This window comes from Podarcis cretensis (genome assembly GCF_951804945.1).
Source record: "Podarcis cretensis genome assembly, chromosome: 5".
In the NCBI taxonomy this organism is placed as follows: Eukaryota; Metazoa; Chordata; class Lepidosauria; order Squamata; family Lacertidae; genus Podarcis; species Podarcis cretensis.
The window spans coordinates 90,571,806-90,595,508 of record NC_137174.1 but is presented as its reverse complement, the minus strand read 5'-3'; the positions used below and the strand labels follow the sequence as shown (position 1 = coordinate 90,595,508).

Genomic DNA, 23,703 nt, shown 5'->3' with positions numbered 1-23,703 from the left:
CAGCATCAAAAACAGCAACATCAACAAAACATATCAAAGAAAAAACACACACACATATCAGTTTACACCATAACATTAATTGACTTCCCTCCATCACGGTTTGAGCTCTATTCCCACGTTATCTTCCTGCGGTATCTTTTTACCACCTTTATCTATACCTCTCAGGCCTTATGTTACACCCACTGTAATTTTAATATTTCCTAAGTTTGTTTCTATGTATGTAATAAATTTGCTCCAATCATTAATAAATTTTCCGTTTTTCTGATGCCTGATCTTCTGTGTCATCCTTGCTAGCTCTATATACTCAAATAACTTGGATTGCCATTCTCTAATAGTTGGAATGTAAGAGGTTTTCCAGTTTTGCGCTAGCAGTATCCTGGCAGCTACCGTTGAGTATTGGAATATAATTTGGTCTTCTTGCCTAATCTCCTCCCCAACCATTCCTAAAAGAAAGGTTTCAGGTTTTTTAGGGAAAGTATATTTCAATTTTTTTTTAGTTCATCGTAGATAAGTGCCCAAAACCTTTTCACTTCTTCACAGGTCCACCACATATGAAGGAAGTCACCCTCTTTTGATTTACATTTCCAGCAGGTTTTGTCCCCGGTCTTATACATTTTTTCCAATTTCACAGGGGTGACCTGTACATCATTTTTTGCAAATTTTCTCGGAGTCCAACACATGCTGTAAATTTCATGTCCTTGTTCCAAAGTTTCACCCACCTGTCATAATCTAAATTATATCCAAGGTCCATGGCCCATTTGATCATTACTTCCTTTATCTCTTCATCCTTGGTATCCCAATCTAATAATTGATTATACATTTTGGATAAAAGTTTGGAGTTTCCTTCTATTATTTCCACCTGATATCTGGACTTTTTCTCACTCATCCCTATTTTTTTATGTTCATTCCATAAAGCATTAATTTGGTAGAATTGTAGCCAAGTCGTTAATTTATCTTTTATATCTTCATAAGGTCTGAGTTTCCACCCTTTGTCTGATCTTACCAGTAGTTCCTCATAGGACCATCTTTGACCTTCCATGTTAGCTTTTTTGATTGTTAGGATGTCAATTGGTGATAACCACCATGGGGTGTCTTTTTCTATAAGTCTCTTATTTCTATTCCATACCTCAAGTAGCGCTCCCCTGATAATATGGTTGGAGAATCCTTTATGGGCTCTCTCCTTATCATGCCATAGATACGCATGCCAACCAAATCTAGCATCGAATCCCTCCAAATCCAACAAATCTTTGTTTTTCAACGCAATTCAATCTTTGATCCAACAGGTCAAGATAGTTTTATTATCCTCCGCATTTACTGCAGGGTTTCTTTTATTCTAGCTCTTTCTCTGCTGTTACTGCGTTTTAGAACAACAACAATAAATCATGTTATAATTGTTTCAATGTTTCACTGTTTTAATTGTTAAAATGTAATTTTTTATTAGTTGCCTGGAAGCTCTTGCCAAAAATCTTTAAAATAAATATTATCCTGGGACAGAGTGTTCTGCAAGTTGACTAAGGATGGCTTCAACAAGGTTGCGAGATGTGAAGCGAATTTAATGAGGTGCGATTCCGCCATGTGCCAGTTGAACGGTTTTGATGTTCTTGCGTGTCTATCGTGTTTGTCTGGTATCTATTATGAAGTAAACAATGATGATGGATCCGTGCTTTTTTGTTATGGGGGTAAAAAATGAGGTGCTGCTTCTGGGATCTTGATAACAAGTGTTGTGGGTGCCAGCACAAAATGGCTGCTGTGGGTGGTGAGAAAAAAATATGGCAGAACTCAGTAGTAGTACAGTCATGCCTCTGGTTACAGATGCTTCAAGTCGCATTTTTTTGGGTTATGGACCCGCCGAAACCCGGAAGTACTGGAACAGGTTATTTCTGGGTTTGGGGGGTCACGCATGCGCAGATGCACTAAATTGTGCTTTGTACATGTGCAGAAGCACCGAATCGCAACCCGCACATGCGCAGAAACACCACTGCGGGTTGCGAACGTGCATCCCGCACGGATCACGTTCACTACCCGAGGGTCTACTGTACTGTTGAGTACTGTGACAGAAAAATACACTGATGATGGCAATAACTGCTCATTCAGCAAACCTAAAGATGTGGCGATGGCGTTGAGCTACGTGCGCCAAATGGGCATCAAAGATTATGTAAAAAAAAATACTAATGGTTATTGTGTGATGGAAAATTTTGTAATACAGTGGAACCTTGGTTTTTTAGCGTCTTGGAAGCCGAAGTTTTCGGAACCCGAATGCTAAAACCCCGGAAGTAATTGCTTCTGTTTTTGAACGCACCTCAGAAGTCGAACGGATTCCAGTTGAGTGTTTTTCAGTTTTCACCATTGAAATTGCCAACAGCCATTTGTGGCTCGGTGGTTGAATGTTTCGGTTGTTGGAACAGTCTTCTGGAATGGATTACGTTCGACAACCAAGGTTCCACTGTGTTATTTGGAATAATTAGGCATGTTGTCCGGTTGCGCAAAGTAGGAACAGCAAGCAGTGGGAGAAACCAAAAAGGAATCCGTTCAGGGAAATTCAGGGAAATAAAGTTTTGACAATGAGATGCGCTTCCTCTTCTTAGCAGCACATGTACACGGCAAGGAACTTCTGTAGGGTCTGAAACAACCTGGAAAATAAATACAGTGGTGCCTCGCAAGACGAAATTAATCCGTTCCGTGAGGCTCTTCGTCTAGCGGTTTTTTCGTCTTGCGAAGCAAGCCCATTGACGGCTTAGCGGATTAGCGCTATTAGCAGTCTAGCAGCTTTTAGCGATCAGCTGAGAGGCGGCTTATCAGCGGAACAGCTGATAAGCGGCTTAGCGGATTAGGAAAGGGGGGGGGAAAGCGAAAAAAACCCGCGGGAACTCGCAAGATTTTTTTCGTCTTGCGAAGCAACCCCATAGAGAAATTCGTTTAGCGAAGCGCCTCCAAAACAGAAAACCCTTTCGTCTAGCGGGTTTTCCGTCTTGCGAGGCGTTCGTCTTGCGGGGCACCACTGTATGTCTTTTGTGTACTCTGTTGCCTTTTGCTCTTCTTCCCTGTTCTCTTTGGGGGTTCCCGTTTCTCTTGTGTGTTATCAGGGCGGCAGATGAAAGGCCCGACGTGAGCTTGCTCTTAGGTAAGCCTTGAGTGAGCAGCAGCCTAGGCAGAGTCGCACTCTAGTGGGGCCTCCTTGATTCAGGACCCGCATCCTAAGAGACAGCAAAGAGCCTTTAGTGACTGAATTCTGCCGATGGGAGGAAGAATCTGTAGATGCTTCCTGCCAGCTGCCGTGATTGGACATCAGCCTCCAGCAGGTTCTCTTACGCTTTTTGTCCTGCGGTGTTTTATCGACTCATCGTAGAGCATCAAGAGATAACTGAAGCAGCAGCGTACTTTGCGTCGAATTCTGCTGCCAGGTCCCCAAGGAATAGGAATTAGGAATACACAAACACACGCACAAACATACATGTTTTTAAAAAGGTTAATTATGGCACCATGCCCATTTCCTTGTTTTGCTTTTATTTGTTTACTGCATTTCATGTCAACTTCAAAAATACATTCACATCCTTATAGAGGAGCACAAACAGCAGAACAAGACGCAGCAAAACTGCAGCCTCCCCAAAACCGCAGTGACGATAAACGCAGCAGCTGCTCAGCCGGCCTGTAGGCGCAGGGAACTTGTAGTCCCAAAGGAGTCTTGGGCACCACAGTTTCCCTACCTGCCTTTCTGTAGTTCCTTCTGTACGGATGTCCACCTGAGAAGAAACATGCTATCAAAAACACAAAACCCCAAAGCCATTCCTGCAACGCAACCATCCAGCGTGCTTGTTCCTTTGCAGAACTTTCAGAAAAGTGCCGAGACTGCTTTATGTTTACGTGCGGGGCAGAAGGTTGTAACACCAAGGGGGGGCGAGGGCCACATTGCCTTCTGGGAAGCCTCCCAAGGGCCGCATGCGAGCGGTGGCCAGTGCAGAGAAAGATGGATTTTTTTATTTTATTTCATCTGGTTACTGACTGGCAGCAGCTCTATGGGGTTGTCAGGCAACGGTCTCTCCCAGCCCTACCTGCAGATATACCAGGCATTGCACCTTGACACATACAGTCATACCTCGGGTTGAAGTAGCTTCAGGTTAAGTATTTTTGCATTGCGTGACCCGGAAGTAACAGAGCATGTTAGTTCTGGGTTTCGCCGCATGCGCAGACGCTCAAAATGACATCATGCGCATGCGTGGAAGCAGTGAAACGCGACCCGCGCACGCACAGACGCGCAGTCGCGTGTTACGTTTACTTCAGGATGCGAACGGGGCCCTGGAACGGATCCCGTTCATATCCAGAGATACCACTGTACTGCACTACTGAGCCATTATTATTATTATTATTATTATTATTATTATTATTATTATTATTATTGGTTGTTAGCTGCCCTGAGCCCGGCCTTGGCTGGGGAGGGTGGGGTATAAATAAAAATTATTATTATTATTATTATTATTATTATTATTATTATTATTACAGACCTACAGCTGCCTGGACTCATGAAGGGGGTGGGTTTTCCGACTTTTTAAGAGGATTTTCCGGGGTTAAAAAGTTAAAAAGATTTAGGCAGCTTCGCCGGGCAGCAGCAGTGGGCGGCGGGCTCCGCTCCGCACTGGGAGGAAGCCGCCCAGCGAAGCCTGCCACCCACTGCCGCTGCCCAGCGAAGCTGCCGCGTATAAGACTGGGCGTATAAGTCGACCCCCGCAAATTGGCAGCTGCCAATTTGGGGGGTCGTCTTATACGCCCAGTTGCCTAATACACCAGAATCTACGGTAGCTTTTGTGCATAATGTACAGGCTTGTTGCAGCTATATGACTAAGCCGTGCCTATGTGCTCGCATCCTCTCAGTTTCTTTGCAATCACGTGGATATATGATTGCAACTCCCCTCCCTTTTAATGACATTTTAGCTTGGGAACACTGGAGCTGTGAATTTTAATTCTCTGTTCCTGTTACTGTTGCTAAATAATCTTGAAAGCCCCCGGGGGGAAGCTTGTCTGACAGATAAAGTTAAATTTATTTTGGGTCTTCTGATTTTTATATCCTGTCGTCGTCGTCGTAGTCTTCTTCTTCTTCTTCTTCTTCTTCTTCTTCTTCTTCTTCTTCTTCTTCTTCTTCTTCTTCTTCACTGAGCTTTGAATGGCAAATGTTATATGTTTTGGGTCATGTGGTTTAATCTCATCATAGCTACATTCCCCAAGTGCTTCAGACATTAATATCAGGGCTATTCTTACCTCCCCCCGCCCCCCCTTAAAGCCTAAATGACATTCTATTTCTAGTGCTAATATTAGCAAGCAATAAACGGCTTGTTTGACATCAACCCAGGAGCCGAACTGAATGTAATATGGACTCCAGCGCACACATAAGCACTGCTTTGCGTATCCCCGAGACCACTGGACTGATCTTTGCAGTCCGGGTGTCATTGGATATTCTGTGGCACAGTGACACAGCTGAGGGGTTTTTAATTTCATGTGGGTTGCTCAGGGACCTCAGGTTCCAGATTTGAAAGACATCGAAAAGACTTCTAAGGATTCAGCTGACCCGGGTCAGCATGTTCCTGACATGAGAGCAGTTGGTGGCAGCCAACAGAGCCAGGACTTGGGGACCTCTGGTGACATCAGGGCTTGACCACCCAGCAAGGGAGGAGAAAAGAGGAGGGGGAATCTTTGGACAAAAGCCCTCAAAAGTATAGTGGCAAATTCAGATGTACTGGACCCCTTCCTGACAGTCAGTTGTAAGATTATGCAACCTTCTAAAGATTATACAGTGGTGCCTCGCAAGACGAAATTAATCCGTTCCGTGAGGCTCTTCGTATAGCGGTTTTTTCGTCTTGCGAAGCAAGCCCATTGACAGCTTAGCGGATTAGCGCTATTAGCGGTTTAGAGGCTTTTAGCGGATCAGCTGATAAGCGGCTTAGGGCTTAGGAAAAGGGGGGGGAGGGGAAAAACCCCGCAGGAACTCGCAAGACATTTTCGTCTTGTGAAGCAAGCCCATAGGGAAATTCGTTTTGCGAAGCGCCTCCAAAACGGAAAACCCTTTCGTCTAGCGGGTTTTCCGTCTTGCGAGGCGTTCGTCTTGCGGGGCACCACTGTACAACAATTCTATAACCATACAGTTATAATAATTGCAGATCTTCATGCGCCTGCTTTCAGCTGTACCTACTGTTTTCTGCGCCAGCACACAGGCAAATGACTTTGAGTGCTCCAATATCTTATTTTGGTTTTCCATGAAGTTGCATTGTACTTATCAGAACTTGCACGTGCTGGTCTCTTGAAACTGAAGCACACCTTGCAACTGAGCGTTCAGAAGCTAAAAAGCTGCCCTTTCAGGCTGATTGCTTGGCTCTCGGATGCTCTCGGAGACAGGGACCCTGCCAGGGACTGGGCTGCAGAAATAGTAAAAAAACCAGGTTTTTGACCCCGTCACCATGGCTTACGCTTCTTCCATTGTCATGTCCAGACAGGGATGCGGGGAAGAGGCGTGTGTATCTCCCCTTCTGCGAAAATGAATTTTCTTTGTGCGGACAAAACACTTGCTTTGCTACAAGAGACCTGTGCCTATCACTGTCCACCTCTTTCCCCAAATTCATCACACTTCACTTATCAACGTTTCAAGCGGATGTCTGAAGCTGCCCGGAGAGAGAAAGAGGTGTGCTTCGTTTTTAAAATAAAAATAAAAAATGCTGCTTTTGAAGGTTGTTCTTGTTTTGGGTGGCATTTTCCCATTTTATTTGTAAATGTCCTGGAAACAAGGACACCATAGAATTTCTATAGTGTTTTGCAAAACATATGGCTCACCTCATCCAGTTGTGACCCCTCCTCTCCTGCTGGGAGAAACTCCAAATGCTTACTGGAATCCTTGGTCATCAAACACGGGTCGGAGAAAATCTATTTTTCAATATCTGTATTGTACCTCCGCCTCCCTGGATTCAGGGGGATTTAGTGGAGTTGGCACCAGTTTGCTATTGCTGGTCACCAACTTGAGTCCCGCATTCTCTTTGCTGGCATGATTTGCTGGGGGAGTAAAAGCCTCGTGTGCTTTTGCCACAAGGCTCATCATGTTTTGCCGCCTGAGGCAGAACAAGGAAGGTCCTCCTCCAGCCAAAGCCTTTCAGGGTCACGTGATCGCGGTCTCCAGCGAGTCACAAGGTCTTGCTGGAAGTTGTCGCTGGGGGCAGGAGGGGAACCCGCTGGAGCGCTGTCCCAAGGGGATTCACACACACACACCCCAATGTGGCATCTTCAGTGCCTCATATGCGGGCCAGCTCCGTTTGCCATTGAACTCAGCAAGGGAGAGTAAATATCAGTGTTAGCGCTGAAGCAAAATGTCTAGTCACATTAAAAATAAATCCAGCAACATTTTTAATCTTCTTTTTTTAAAAAGCATGAATTAAAGATGCACTTCTTGTGGTGCTGCATGAGCCAGGTGATCTGCAGGGCACCGGCACTAAAAGATGCCCATCTTTGGGTGCTGCGCTGTCCAACAGATCAGCTGACCGGCATGGCATTGCAGCCGCAGCAGCTAGCCAGATGCAGACGTTAGGTGCCAAACCTGGCAACAGCCAGGCATCTCTGCTTCCTCGCAAGAGGCCGGTCGTGCATTGCAAAACGCGCCTTGTGCCCGGCTAACTTCGAAAGCTGGTAAATTTGTACAGCGGGACAGAAACTGATGAAAGGAGGAGGGTTTTTAAGAGGAAACAGGTGGGAGGTGGAGGAGTTTGGAAGTCAGGTGGGTATTTTGAGGTGAGCCTGCAGGGTGGAAAGATAAACAGGAAAAGATTGGGGTAGTCAATAGAGTTCAGGTCTGTGAGTGAAGAGAGGGATTGAGGGAGAGAAACCGGAGGTAATTTCTGGGTTAGTGGAGTCTGTAACCTGAAGCGTCTGTAACCTGAAGCATATGTAACCTGAGGTACCACTGTATTGGGGAGAAGCAGCAAGGTTCCGGAGTCCCGTTCGCATCCTGAAGCAAACGCAACTTACGTCTGTGCATGCGCGGGTTGCGATTTTCTGCTTCCGCACAAGCACGTGACGTCATTTTGAGCATCTGCGTATGCGTGAGCAGCAAAACCCGGAAGCAACATGCTCCATTACTTCTGGGTTGCCATGGCGCGTGACCTGAAAACGCTCAACCTGAAGCACATTTAACCCGTGGTATGACTGTACACGGCTGGTTCTTGGAGCTGAAATGATAGCAGGCAAGCAAGTTTGCAGTTTTTAAGTGCGGTTTAAACTGGAATAAATTCATGATTTATATTGAAGGGAATTACAAGAACCTAAAAACTATAGCAGGACTGATATAGATCTTACGATGTGCAAATCATTATAATTATCAACTGCAGGAGAAATAAACTATCCATATTAAGAAGCCTGAAACCGGGAGGGATGGAAGTCAATAGATGTGTAGAAGAATGATTAAAATATTTAAAGATATAAAGATATAAATGAGAAGATAAAGAAGCGTAATGGAAATCGACATTGTTTATACGTTATGTTTTGATATTTATTTAGTTTTCTTTTTTGTGTGTGTTGGGGTTTTTTACAACTGTTGTAACCGTTGATTTGTTTTTCTTTTTGGTGATCTAATGTGAAAATTAATAAAAAGAATTTAAAATAAATAAACTGGGCCTACATCACCTCCCCCAGTTCTGTTTCATTTCAATTTTCAGAGTGCAGAAGACCAACTCATTTGCGGCAGAGCGATCTGCTGCCCTCCCCCCCCCCCCTCCGCGGAGTTGCTGTGTTGTTTCCATTACGGTGTTTTCTTGCGGAGCTTTTCCATTTCAGCCTTCCTTCTTTCAGAGACAGTAGTTAGTATTCAACAGAACACCTGCCTTGGGAAACATTTGGCAGCTTCCGTGCACTCGGCAGAGAAAATCAGAAAAGCAGGGTTGAAGGGGGAAACCGATTTCTAATTTGCAACCTAGAAACTGCCTGGGCTGGTAAAATCCAAAGCCCTTGGGAATAACAGTTGTAGGAAGAAATCAAGCTTAATAACATGGAAGTATGCCAGCTTTATTTGCGTTTAGAATAGTTCAGTCCCTTCCCCCACCTATTTTGCAAATGGAGACACACAGTTCCTGCCTGCATCTCCTCCCGTGACACAGTTGTCTGTTTCCATTCCTGCTTTCTGAGGCTGCCAGCGCTGCCTCGCCGAACATGCATGTATTGCACACCCCCAGGAATCTCGACAGGGATATAAGATGAGGGCTGCCACCCAGTGATCTCTGTATTTATGCATTTACTCTATTTATAAATAAGGCCACCCAGTAAAATTACATGTCCTAGGCAGGGCAGGGCAAAAACTCGGTTTAAGAATGTGGTATCATAAAGTTGTCGATAGCACAAGTATTCACGTAGAAAGCTGTTCTCAGGGACGTATCTTGGAGATATTTGAGCCGTTTGGGCTTTGAGATATTGAATTGCACATACCATTATTATTTTGGCATTGTGTAGAGCTGCCATACGTTTGGAATGTCCCAGACATAGATGGGATTCACCCGTCAAAAATGGCATCCTGGTGGAGTTTGCGAAAATCGGCTAAAACGCCTGGGCATATGGCAGCCCATATCGGAGGTTTTGGCCGTATTTTTGGCAATTTCCCCCATAAACTTAATTTTTATTGGAGATTTTGCAAAGAAAAAAGCTCAGCAACTTTGCCTTCCCTCCAAAAAAATCCTTGCAGTGTATCTATAATTAAGATGCCATGTGTTGAAGTGCCGTACAGTCACGTGACCAGTCATAAATTAAGGTGGCAGAAAGGGTGGTGACTAGCTCAGCCCAGCACTAAGCCCCACTTTCGACTGGAGTGGAGTTAGGAACTGGCATGTTTCATGCCGACTTAATTTAAGTTGGCACAATGTACGTTGGCTTTAAATATTGGCATTGTTGAGGACGCGTGAAGGCAGCTGAAATAACGTCGTAATGTATATCAACAGGCAAATGCCTTTGCAAAGAATGCTGAAAAGAATAAGTGGAGGGAACGAATTATTCATTGTTGGTTTTTGCGTCCCCCAAAATGTTGGCGGTGGGAAGTAATTTGTTTCTGGATCTGCCCTAACTCCTATTACAACTTCACAAGGAATTTGCACTCCAGAACAGTGCTTAATATTCCAGAGGCGTACTCCACAACAAGATAGTTGCACATAATGCATATCTCTTTATAACTTTTAACGCTAACTGCACAGCCTTATGGGAGTCCACTGATTGAATATAGAGCAGTATCTTATTAACCTCTGGCTCAGATAAACCATTTAAATAAATACCTTAATATAAAGTCATTAAAAAGATATTTTTAGCTCAGCAGCCTTTAGCCATTAAAGAACTTGAATGCGGATTGTATTTACTGTGTTTTCCTTATTTCAAAGGGCACAAGAAAAGACAGGGCCAAATGGCAATGTATGCCTTTTCATGGAAAAATATGTTATTTGCATGCTATAAGGAATTGCATTGTTTTCAGAATTACTGGTGGGCAGGTGCTGGGTGAAGCAGTAATTGGGGAAAACACAAGTGGCATCTAAAAATTTGGTACTGGAAGTTGGAAATGTCAAATGTTTCTTAAAGTTGGTGCAGGACCGACGTGAAATGTGGTGTTGATTGTAAACAGTTAAAATCATAAGTAGGATTAGAATAACACTTGTAGCTTAATGGTGAGTTTTGGATATAATGGAGATGTAAAAGATTTGCATCATCGTAAAAGATGCAGGAGGAAATGACTGAACAGTAGGACCCTCAAGGGGAGGAGGGAAGCCCAGGAGATTCTTTAGAATCTTGTTTTTATGATGTATGTTGGATATGCAAAAATTTAAATTTTAATTTGGTGTTGATGCTAGGGCTGGGCGATGTCACCTTTTCAACATCGCAGCGCATTGCGAGCCAAACACTGCAGTTTGGCAATATACAGTCATACCTCAGGATGAATACACTTCAGGTTGAGCATTTTCAGGTTGCGCTTTGCGGCGACCCGGAAGTAATGGAACACATTACTTCCGGGTTTCGCCGCTCGCACAGACGCTCAAAATGATGTCACGCACATGCGTGGAAGCGGCGATATGCGCAGACGTGTGTTACGTTCACGTCAGGATGCGAACGGGGCTCCAGAACGGATCCAGTTCACATCCTGAGGTACCACTGTACCACGATTTTGAAAAAAACAAGCTGCTTTGGCTTCTGCCCACGAAGGACCTGGTGAAACTTGCCCCAGCTCTCACTTCGGGAACTGAGGTGGCTTCACCCAGGCACTCACAGGCTGGGACAACGCAGCTTGTTTGAGCAGCTCAGCTGGGGATCAGGAAGGTTCCCCCTCCTCAGCTGAGATAGCCCTGGCGCTCCTGCCACTCACGGGTGAGCGGGCAGCACATAGGGTCTCCTTTAACAGCTCGCTGCAGGGAGCACCAACTGCGCTCGCTCTCAGCTGAGCAGTTTCACGGAGCGCCACCGGCTCACGGGAGCCAGCGCCGGACTGGGGGCTCCTTTAACTGTTCATTTGAGGTAAGGGCAGCTGCACACTCCTCAGTCGAGCAGTTTATAGATGCAGAGGGAGGAACAAGCTGTTTCGGCGGCTGTTTCTCCCTCTGCATTGTATGAGGGCAGAGTTCAGTGGTGGTTTCCCTCAGCGATATATCTGCCACTGAAACTGCCACTTCTTCTGAGTCCCTCCACTAGCAGCACCGCTGGAGGAAAGAACTCTAGGGGACGCTGCTAGCCGAGGGACTTGGGAGCGGTGGCGGTTTCACCAGTGATATACCAGTGAGTGAAGCCGATATTGCGGTCTGCTCCTCATACCGGTCCTGGGTGATACAGTCGTACCTTGGTTGTCAAACGCAAAGTTTGTACGACTTCCTAAAATGTTCGACAACCAAGGCATGGCTTCCGATCGGCTGCAGGAAGCTCCAATCGGAAGTCGCGTTGGACGTTTGGGTTCCAAAGAACCTTCACAAATCGGAACACTCACTTCCGGGTTTGTGGCTTTCAGAAGCCATAACGTTTGAGTCGCAAGGCGTTCGGGATCCGAGGTTCAACTGTATATCGATATATCGCCCAGGCCTATTTGATGCCTAGGAGTTGGATATGTTTTTCATTCTGTGCTATAGACACATTATAGGAGCACATGCATGCTTGGTGGTTGAATTTTTTCCCTTTCCCCCCTAAATCTTAACACAGAAATCCATTTAAATTACTATTGGATGACTAATACTAAACAATACCACGCTGATAGTTCCGGTTTTTCAACCCCAGTTCTCCCCGCTTGCCCTCTCTGTGGAACCCTTCCCATTTCATCTCAATTTCGGTATGCTCAGAACTTGTGCATTCTCATTTCAATATCATTCATAGTGGGAGGGGCTGTGGTTTAATGGTATAGCAGATGCATGGCCTGCATAAGGTTGTGGGCTCAATCCTTGGCATTTCTAGTTGGCAAAATAAAAAATAGAAGAAATGGCGGGGAGTCAGTTGGTAGATAGTGTGGAAGAACTCGGCTTATGACGTGTGTGTGAGAGAGAGACCAAATTAATCCTCCTGATGTATATTGTGCTCTAGGAGGCTTAGTTTGGTCAGAATCGAGTACACACTTCCAGAGTTAACACCAAATACACCAAATACAACACCAAATACAATACAATACAATATGTGGACGCGGGTGGCGCTGTGGACGCGGGTGGCGCTGTGGGTAAAAGCCTCAGCGCCTAGGGCTTGCCGATCGAAAGGTCGGCGGTTCGAATCCCTGCGGCGGGGTGCGCTCCCGCTGCTCGGTCCCAGCGCCTGCCAACCTAGCAGTTCGAAAGCACCCCCGAGTGCAAGTAGATAAATAGGGACCACTTACTGGTGGGAAGGTAAACGGCGTTTCCGTGTGCGGCTCTGGCTCGCCAGAGCAGCGATGTCACGCTGGCCACGTGACCCGGAAGTGTCTGCGGACAGCGCTGGCCCCCGGCCTCTTGAGTGAGATGGGCGCACAACCCCAGAGTCTGTCAAGACTGGCCCGTACGGGCAGGGGTACCTTTACCTTTACCTTTTTACAATACTTATGGAAAATGAGGCACCATAGCTGCCCGAGGGCCATGAAAATTTGTGACCCGGGCCTTTTAGACTTTGCTATTCATGTACTATCTGAAACCAGATGTGAAATATATAGGTGTTATTTTCATCTCTTCTACCTCACTGTTTTGAAAACTGTAAATCATAAGCAGCTGAAATTTTGGGACCCTTTTATTACTATGCTGGTAACAATGTCCTAGAATGGGCTACATTGTCTGCGTAAATTGGATGGCACCTTTTTAGTGGTACAGTCAAACCTTGGCTCCCGAACGCCTCCGTTTTGGAACGTTTTGGCTCCCGAACGCTGGAAACCTAGAAGTAAATGTTCCGGTTTTCGAATGTTTTTGGGAACTTGAACAGTCTTCCGGAATGAATAACGTTCATACAGAGGTTCCACTGTACCAATATGATAAGTAAAGGTAAAGGTCTAGTCACGGACGAATCTGGGGTTGTGGCGCTCATCTCGCTTTACTGGCCGAGGGAGCTGGCATACAGCTTCCGGGTCATGTGGCCGGCATGACTAAGCCGCTTCTGGCAAACCAGAGCAGCGCATGGAAACACCGTTTACCTTCCCGCCACAGTGGTATCTATTTATCTACTTGCACTTTGACGTGCTTTCAAACTGCTAGGTTGGCAGGAGCTGGGACCGAGCAACAGGAGCTCACCCCGTCACCGGGATTTGAACCGCCAACCTTCTGATCGGCAAGCCCTAGGCTCTGTGGTTTAACCCACAGCGCCACCTGCGTCCCAATATAAATAATAAATACTTTTGCACAAAAGTACCTTCTTTTGCATATCCTTTCCAGAGAGCTTGCACATCCCCTTTACAGACAAGAGGCTAGTGTTTTAATAACCCAACATCTCATTCCCTTGCACTTTTCCTTGGTCGCCAGAATTTTATTCTCTCGCAAAACGTCAGCAGGCTGCTACGAAAAAAGATTCCAATCCAGTTCTGAACTGGAAGGTGGTTCAGTTTTCCGTCTAGATAACATGGACACGGAATTCTCCTATTTCACTTGTATTTCCCTTGTTCCTGAGGTTGGGGGTGGTGGGTAGAGCCTTGTCCAGTAGCCAGAATAATGCTTTGCTCCAGGCATATTTGAAAGGTAGACCTTATCTGCATTTTCACCTGTTACGCTAGAAATTCAAGAGTGATGTGACCTGCTTATGGGAACATTGTGCCCAGCATTGCAGGCCAGCCAGTGAGGATGTGGTTATCATTTTTAGCATTTGCTTTCCCTTAAGCTAAGCTCTCCCCCCATCCCAGCTCTTGCAAAAATAAACAAGCAAAAACAAAACAAAACAAAAAACCACCCTGTCATTTTCTTTCTTTAGAAAATTCCAAACTGGCTGTGTCATATCACTTGCTTCCTCTGTTCAGATTGGGCCAGAGAGCTGGAGCTGGCTGCCTTAAATCAGGTCACAGAAGCTTAAGAGTATGATCAGAGCTGTGTGTGAGTGCGCGCGTGCACACACACACACACACACCCACACACACCCCTTGCAGCAAAATATATGCACTTCAGCAGCGTATGAAAATAAGTCCATCTGCTTGCTTTGCACAATTTCTCACATGCTTTCTGGGTTCAGGTTTTCAAGACATTGTGTGTATTTTCTAGCAAGGCACCCGGTGCAGAGTATATATATTGGGAATAATGCAGGCTTGTAGGGGAAAGGGACTGCTGGGTCAGTGGAGTGCCTATAGGATTGCAGCTTTAGCTCACTGACCTTCCAAATAAGCACCCATAGGGCTGCGCAGACAGTTTCACAGCTCAAGCTAAAGAGGGATAAGAGAATGCCTGGGTAAAACAACAGCAGCATGCTGCTGCTAGGGGTAAAAAAATAATGGGTTGGGGGGGGCGACAAAGAAAAGTGGAAGCGAGAGAACTGGGCTGGCCGGAACAGAGATTTTTAAAAATGGCACCTTATTGATTTGAATATCAAACTATTAGAGCAAATGACGTTAACAAAGCGACTCATGCTTCGTTTGCCTGCCCAAAATGAGAATGAAGGTGAATCATGCCCAATTATAAAAGACCTTGGAGCGTGCATTCATTTTTTTTTACATTCCTTTGCCTTTGTGAGTGCCTAAATAACAACGGCTAACATTCACATGTGCATTACTTTCTGGAAGGTGTAATAATAATAATAATAATAATTTATTTATACCCCACCCCTCCGACTGGGTTTCCCCAGCCACTCTGGGTGGCTTCCAACAAAATATTAAAATACAATAGTCCTTCAGATATTAAAAGCTTCCCTAAACAGGGCTGCCTTGAGATGTCTTCTGGTAGTTGTTTTTTTCCTTTGACATTTGGTGGGAGGGTGTTTCGCAGGGAGGGCGCCACTACCGAGAAGGCCCTCTGCCTAGTTCCCTGTAACTTGGTTTCTCGCAGTGAGGGAACCGCCAGAAGGCCCTCAGCGCTGGACCTCAGTGTCCGGGCAGAACAATGGGGGTGGAGACGTTCATTCAGGTATACTGGACCGAAGGCTTTCTGTTTAATGTGTTGTTGAAAAGGCATTGGCTAAGGCTGAGATAGGGAAACGATTGCCACCAGGAAGTTGATGGACAGCAAGTCCCATCATCCCTGACTGTTGACCATGTTGGTGGGGGCTGATGGGTTTTGGAGTCCAGGCACATCTAGAGGGACATAGATTCCCCAAGATCCTAGAATGAGAAGCTAGAAGAAATGGTAACGACTGAGGCAGTCCAGCTCAACCAAGACTGAGCTACAGCTTTTGCTTTAGATTGTTCCTAATCTACAGAATTTGTGAAAACACGTATTGGTTAAAAAGGCATTCCCGGACAGAGTTTTAAGTATCGCGGTGCACCAGGGCTATAAATACCCTCTCCTTAGAAATCAAAAGTGCAAGCTTTCCGCTAGCAGCTTCTCTCAAAGCTTAGAAAAGCACCTCGCAAAGCTCATTTGTTCCACACCCACGAAATATTTGAAAGCCCGAATGCAACACTTCGGAGGAGTCGATCAATAACATCTAGCAGGAGGCAATATTTAAGAACTTAGGAGGAAGTGGGGGGGGGTTGATGTCAGTCCTAATTCAAATTGATACCTAATAAATACATCCCAATAAAAGATGTAATGCATTTAAAATGTATGAACCACCTATTCATTATACAAATTTGCTTCCTTAATGACTTTTAGATGGATGATTCCACCCAGCTTCATTTCTCCTTTGAGTTACGCTAGGGCAGTTTATTGAAACTTAAGGGGAGGCTCATTGGAAGTTATCCTTCTGCATAAACTTGGCATAATTTATAATAATGCTTTGTGGATAAATCAGAAAAAGGCCTTGATCCTGTCACCGAATAAATTGCTGTTGAAACGTCCGTGGTGTGATGGGAGCGTGCATGGGAAATTTGGCCATGGGCTGTAGCTGAAGAGGTAGATGAGTGCCAGATTAGCCATTTCCAGCTGGCTTTGGCTCACCTTTCTAGCAGTCCCTGATTCCCCACCCTCCAAAAAGTCTCTTTTTTTTTTTTTGAGGGGGGGGGATTATTAATTAATTAATTAAATAAATCTGTATACTGCCCTTCATCCAAAGATCCCAGGGCAGTTCACAGCAGAAAAATACAAAATGAGAATACGAAATGCATACAGTCATACCTTGGGTTACAGATGCTTCAGCTTGTGTTTTTTCGGGCTACGGACCGCCAAAACCCGGAAGTAACAGAATGGGTTACCTCCCTGTTTCAGTGGCCGTGCATGCGCAGAAGTGCTAAATCACGCTTTGCGCATGTGCACAAGCGCCGAATCACAAGTCGCGCGTGCGCAGATGCGCTGCTGCAGGTTGCGAACCTGCATCCCGCACGGTTCACGTTCGCAACCCGAGCGTCCACTGTAATAAAAACATAACAATAACACACACACCCTCCCACAAGCACATCAAAAAGCCAGTGTTAGTCAGCCGAATGCCACGTTGAAGAGAAACATTTTTGTCTGCCACGTAATGAAGGCACTGGGAAAGCCTCCCTGGGGAGAGCATCCCACAAACGGGGAGCCACTGCGGAAAAGGCCCTTTCTTTTGCTGCCACCCTCCGGACCTCTCGTGGAGAGGGCCACGAAGAAGGGTCTCAGATGATGATCGCAGGGTCCAGGTTGGTTCATATGATCAGAGGCGGTCCTTGAGGTATTGCAGTCCTGGGGCATTTAAGGCTTTATAGGTCAAAACCAGAACTTTGAATTGGAACTGGAAGCTAATTGGCAGCCAGTGGGCAAGGATTGTTGTCGCTTGCTCATTGAACAGGGTGGCCACTGAATTTTGTACCACCTGCAGTTTCTGAACCATCTTCAAAGGCAGCACCATGTATAATGCATTGCAGAAATCTAACCTAAAGGCAAAGCAATTTGGAAGAGGTCAGGCAGGCACACGGAAGTATTGATTTTTGAACCCAGAAGACGAGCACCTGTCTCAGTTTTCCTTCCTTCCTTCCTTCCTTCTTATCTCAATGGGATAAAATAAGCTTAAAGATACAACTTGCATCTCCTAGAAAGCTTCAGCATGCGTTTCGAACTTGGGCCTCCCACAATTAAATCTGAATACTCCTCCCCTTGAGAAAACATGCACACACTGAGTAACATACTACGCAACGTCGCCACGACATCTGTGGTTGCAGCTTTAAAATAGACCCTATTTCACATGGCAATGGGGGGAAGATTCTCCACCACTAACCCATTGCACGTTTTTGCTCTGAGCGGATCATTTTTTTGAAGGGAAAAAAGCTGACGACTCTCACGAAATCCAGCTCTGCGATGTGTTGCAAAAGACTTCCCAGCCATAACTTTCTCGTCCTTAAGATGTGAAGAAGGTCATTGTCAACACTTGATGCAGTTCACAGTCGCTGTGATGCATTATGTCAGCATTTTGGGGGGTTATGTTCCACTGTTGGGTATTAGATATTTATAATTTGGCCATAAAAGCTACGCAGGACTTGAAACTTGGCACCAGGGATGGAAATCTGAAGTAACTGTTTATCATTCTGGAGCAATTTGGCTCGCCCAGCCAGAGCTGCTGCTGTGTGGCCCTCGCCCATTGACAGCCAGGATGGGCGTATAAGCGATAGACTTGGACCATTCCCCACTCAGCCACATGGTGCTTAATGGATGATTTACTGGTCAATCACTATCTCCCAGCCTAAATTCCACCCCTACCCCAGGTTGTTAGGAAAGAAAAATCGGGGAAGGAAATGCGTAGAAACTCTCTTCGTGTTTGGGTTGTTCCTTGCCGTAATTCCAAGGCAACGCTGTATTGTATTGAACATACAAAGTGCAGTCGGCCAGTCTTCATACAGCAAATAGTCCCAAAACTTGAGCATCACCCAGCCAAGCCCAAGCTTCCCTTTCCGCCAGGGGTCAGGAACCTGTGGCCCCTTCATATGATACCGTATTCCAATAATCTCCAACCCCTTGGCTGTGCTGATTGGGGCTGATGGGAGTTGGAGTCCAATAACATCTGGAGGGCCGCAGGTTCAGCCTGACGTCAACAGAACCTGAGTTGTACCAACGAAATCTTGAAGGGTGTGGGGAAGAGAGGAGCATTTCCAGCCAAAGTTAGGCCCCACAGCCATTAAGTACAAGCAGATGGTAAAATCGGTGCCCCGTTAATTAGGAGAAGAGGGGTTCTTTGCTGTAGCTCAGCCTCCACCAACATGGCTTCTTGCAGATGTTTTGGATGACAGTTCCCATCAGCATGTGCTGGCTGAGGCTAATGGAGGGTAAACAAAGGCTGGAGAGGCCTGAGAAGGGTGCATTTTCCAAACAAATAATCTTTTCTTTCCTCATCATCCAAACCACAGCTCACTTCACTTCTGCACCTCTGGGAAATTCACTGTCTAATAAGCTATGACCCACAACTTCCTGAGAACATTGTCAAAATTATATCGTGTTACTTTTGCTTTGCTTTCTAAGAGATGGGCTGTATCACGATGGCTTTTAATGGAACGGGTGTTTCAATAATTTGCCACAGATGCTTTTCAGTTTGTGCAGGTCAAGTTTTAGGGTTGTTAATGCAGGTCCAGAATGAATTAAGGGCCAACCCCCCCAAAGGGGGAAATATCTACTGAATGTGCTTAGAAACCTCTCTGCAGGCAAGAATCAAGGCTTATCGGGCTAACCAACTATGAGAGGAACTCCTTTTCAGACCTTATCACACAAAGATGTGTTCCAACTACACCGGCTGCCAATTCATTTCCGGGCCCAATTGGAAGTACTGGTTTGGACCTATAAAGCCTTAAACAGCCCAGGACCGCAACAGGGGAGATTTATGTTTTGTTCTTATTTTTATTACGTAGTTTGTGGTTTTTTATATATTTTAATTTTATGTTGTGAACCACCCTGAGATCTATGGATGTAGGGCACTACACAAATTCAATAGGTACTAGTAGTACAGTGGTACCTCGGGTTAAGAACTTAATCCGTTCTGGAGGTCCATTCTTAACCTGAAACTGTTCTTAACCTGCTTCTGCCGCGCGGTTTCTGTTCTCATCCTGAAGCAAAGTTCATAACCTGAGGCACTATTTCTGGGTTAGTAGAGTCTGTAACCTGAAGCGTCTGTAACCCGAAGCGTCTGTAACCCGAAGCGTCTGTAACCCGAGGTACCACTGTAGTAGTAATAGTAGTAATATTGCAACTATAGCCTGCAGGCAGCTATTTTTTTTTTCCATTTTATGAAACTGGGCTCCAGATCATGTGAAGAGCGTACATTGCTGCAAAAGTCCAGAATGTGTGGATTGTGTGAGGGTGGGGGACGCCGACAAAGGACCAGAGCTTAAGAGTGATTGCATTGATGTAATCTTTTCTCATTTGAAAATTGGACATCATGTGTACACACCAAAGCCCCTATTATAATAGTTTGATGGGCTTTCACTTGTGTGTGTTCTTCATCCTATTGACCTCCACGTGTTGCTGCTTAGGATATTTGCAGCACCTTAAAACTGGCAAGTGTATGTTGTCTACTCATGAGTAAATTTAGCCAGGCCATGTGTTTGTTGTACTTTGAAGATTGGGGAGAGAATGTGTTCATTGCAATAGCCGCCCAGGCACCGTGGAAAATATAGAAAAAGTTAGTATCTCTTTTAAGAGATAATGGCTTTTTCCATAGCACCCACCCAAAAGAGAAGGCTTGGCCTCTGAAGAGAGATGTAAAATATACTTTGAGCTGCTTCTCTTGTTCTTTGGGAAGACCAGAGTCCCAGCCTCTTGCAACAGTGTAGAGAAAAACATCTTTCTAAAGTTGTACCGCAGGCTGGAGGGTGTGCTGGGGAGAGGACCTTGTGCTAAGCGGTTGGGTTTATATCTAAACTTATCACTTCCCTTATTTAAAAGACAAAAGGATCACCTTGGAGAGAAGGCGGAATATTTATTTTGGAAGCCCACTGAAACATTCTAAATCTGCACACATAGATTAGGCAGGTATAAGCAGTTTGCACTGTGATGTCCTCCTTGGGAAAATTGCCCATTCATTTCACAGCCTTCCCTTTTTTTAAATCCTCCATTCACCATTAATTATTTTCATTTTTTATGTTACACTGCCACCTTTTGTCCATTGGATAGGAAACCTCTCGTCAGCTTGGATGCCTGCCAGGTTTTTTATTATTATTATTATTATTCTCTCCTGTTTTCCTTGATCGGTATTGGAAGAGAACATTTTGATCCAACCGTTGCAATTTATATAGGTGAACGATAATGCCATTTAAAAAAAATATTGTGACAACAGCCTGAGTGGCAAATCACTCAAATTCTAGTAATGTGCAGTGCAAGTGAAAATATCTTTGATGCTCCCCAAATATTGTCCTTTACCCGTGTGGTGTAGAAACTGCTTCCATGGGCCTTAGGTAAAGGTAAAGGTACCCCAGACCATTAGGTCCAGTTGTGGACGACTCTGGGGTTGCAGCGCTCATCTCACTCTATAGGCCGAGGGAGCCGGCATTTGTCCACAGACAGCTTCCAGGTCATGTGGCCACATGACTAAGCCGCTTCTGGCGAACCAGAGCAGCACACGGAAACGCCGTTTACCTTCCCACCGGAGCGGCACCTATTTATCTACTTGCATTGGTATGCTTTCAAACTGCTAGGTTGGCAGGAGCAGGGACCGAGCAACGGGAGCTCACCCCGTCGCGGGGATTCGAACCACCAACCTTCTGATTGGCAAGCCCTAGGCTCTGTGGTTTAGACTACAGCGTCACCCACATCCATGGGCCTTACCTCGAACATTTATACTTGTAGTATCTGGATGGAAGAATCAGACGGGGAGCGTAGATGGCATAATTTCTCCATGTATAAATGCTGCCCTGGCTTTTCCCCATCTGCTGCCTTGCCTTACCCAGAAGACATTAGTTGCAGTTACACCTTTAAGTCGCTTTTGCAACGGCAGGCTATGCATTTATTTCTTTATTTAGAACCTTTATAAACCGCTTGTTCGGATAGAAAATTCTCCAAGCACTGTACAAGTCGATAATGATATATAAAAAAGTGACTGAAGTCCGCAGACCCATTTTAAAAGCGCATAAAATCGTCATTAAAAACAAAGGGATTAATCAATATAACATTTGAAGGAAATATAACAAATCCATGTGTCTGGATAGGCTTCCTGGGAGGGAAACGTTTTCAGCTGGTGTCTAAAAGAATAGGTGGCTGCCTAATTTCAAGAGGCAGGGAGTTCCGCAGTACAGGAGCTGCCACACTAAAGGAGAGACTTCTTGTAAAGGCAGAATGAACATTGTGTGGCACCTGTAAAAGTGCAAGTTAATGTGCCATTAAGTTATTATTTATGTATATGTTTTTTAGAGACAAAGAGCAGTAATGTTCACCTTCAGATTCTTAACCTGCTGTGTTTTGCTTTGTCCAGGGTTATATCCTTCGTTGTGACCTCATGGTTTAAGCGGGCATAAAGATGAGTATAAGCAGTGATGAGGTTAACTTCCTCGTATATAGATACTTACAAGAGTCCGGTGAGTATTTGGCTAATAATTCTTTGAGGGATCCGTTTTGGGGGCAGCATTTAACAAATATTCAGACATCCTTCAGGATCTTTATTGTGTTACATGCATAGTAGCTGAAAGACTAGAGTATGACTCATCAAGGCAATTTCTCTTACCCAAACTCCCATCTGCTTTCAAATTTCTGGCATGGGGACGGTGACAATGGCCTACTTTAACATGGTCACATATAAGGATTATTACAAGTCCATATTATCCCAATTTTTGCCAACTTATGCCTTAAGATCTGCAAGGGAAGCTCTGCCGGTGGTCCTGTCGACGACGGCTATTTATTTGGCGAGCGTGTAGAGCAGAGCCTTCTCTGCAGTGACACCCTGGTTGTAGAATTAACTCTTGGGGGAGATACAAATGTCAGTTGGAGACATTTTTTGTTACTCCAGTCCAGTGTTTCCCAAACTTGGATCTGCAGCTTTTTTGGGACTACAGTTCCCATCATCCCTGATCACTGGTCCTACTAGGCAGGGATGATGGGAATTGTAGTCCATAAACAGCTGGTGACCCAAGTTTGGGAAACACTGCTCTAGGCAACGGAGGTGTTGTGTTTCCTGTTGAGTGACTTGCTGATATATGTCTAGCAATGGTTTTGGGACACGTTTTAATACTTTTAATGTTTTATGACTTTTAATGTTTTATGGTGAAACATTGCATTTCATTTTAGATGTTGCAGGGAACCCTTTGAGTTGAAGGGTGCTTTAAATATATAATAAATATCTATAGGTAAAGCATTTTTGCTATTCCAAACTGCTATATGGATGCTAAATATTGTTCTTCCCTGCTTTGTGTACAGTATAATCCGTTCCGGAGGTACATCATCCGTTTGTAAACCACAACAGGTTGTAACCCAAGGCGCGCTTTCACCAATGGGGCCTCCCAAAAAAAATTGTTTGTAATCCAAAAAAATGGGTTGTAATCCAAAAAAAGGTTGCAGACCGGGACATGCACTCCGAGTTTGACGTGTCTGTACAGTGGTGCCTCGCAAGACGAAAAGAATCCGTTCCGCGATTCTCTTCGTCTAGCGGTTTTTTCGTCTTGCAAAGCAAGCCCATTGATGGCTTAGCGGATTAGCGCTATTAGCGGCTTTTAGCGGCTTATCAGCTTGGCGGATAAGCGGCTTAGCGGCTTAGAAAAAGGGGGGGGAGGAAAAAAAAGTTGGAAAAACTCGCAAGACATTTCATCTTGTGAAGCAAGCCCATAGGGAAATTCGTTTTGCGAAGCGCCTCCAAAACGGAAAACCCTTTCGTCTAGCGGGTTTTTCGTCTTGCGAGGCATTCGTCTTGCGGGGCACCACTGTAATCCAAAATGTATGAACTGTAACATTTTTAAAATGTTATTGATGTTGAAATGAAATGAAGCGGTTCTAGTAATAAGGTAAAATAAGAACTTGCAAGAATGGATTGATATTAGATGAAAATCTGAAGTTATAACATATGAGGATAAATAATTAAGGGTAAATTAAGAGGGTATGAATTTGCTGAACCAAATTTTAAATGGAATACAAAAAAGGGAGGTGAGAGGAAGTCAGGAAAATAAGTAAATGAATGGTAAGAACTTGAAAAGAGGGATTTTTATTTTTTCTTTTTATTTTTTCCCCCGTTAAATTTTGGTTTTTGTATTTTTCTTGTGTTTTTTTTCCTTTTTACTGTTTT

At 44.9% G+C, this 23,703-nt stretch overlaps 1 protein-coding gene and 1 long non-coding RNA gene across 5 annotated transcripts in view; one reads left to right on the top strand and one right to left on the bottom strand.

Moving 5' to 3' along the window:
- Window positions 1–23,703, top strand: part of TBL1XR1 (TBL1X/Y related 1) — a 182,275-nt gene that overhangs the window by 118,148 nt on the left and 40,424 nt on the right. For all 4 annotated transcript variants that reach the window (XM_079978031.1, XM_079978028.1, XM_079978029.1 and 1 more), the window contains exon 3: window positions 21,907–22,009. In XM_079978031.1, coding sequence (XP_079834157.1) covers window positions 21,952–22,009 — 58 coding nt within the window. In that variant the 5' untranslated portion in view covers window positions 21,907–21,951. The remainder of the gene's footprint in view (window positions 1–21,906; window positions 22,010–23,703) is intronic.
- The window catches only part of LOC307217256, a 32,549-nt gene continuing 16,270 nt past the window's right edge, over window positions 7,425–23,703 (bottom strand). Inside the window, exon 3 of the long non-coding RNA XR_013839494.1 lies at window positions 7,425–7,764. This is a non-coding gene — a long non-coding RNA (uncharacterized lncRNA). The remainder of the gene's footprint in view (window positions 7,765–23,703) is intronic.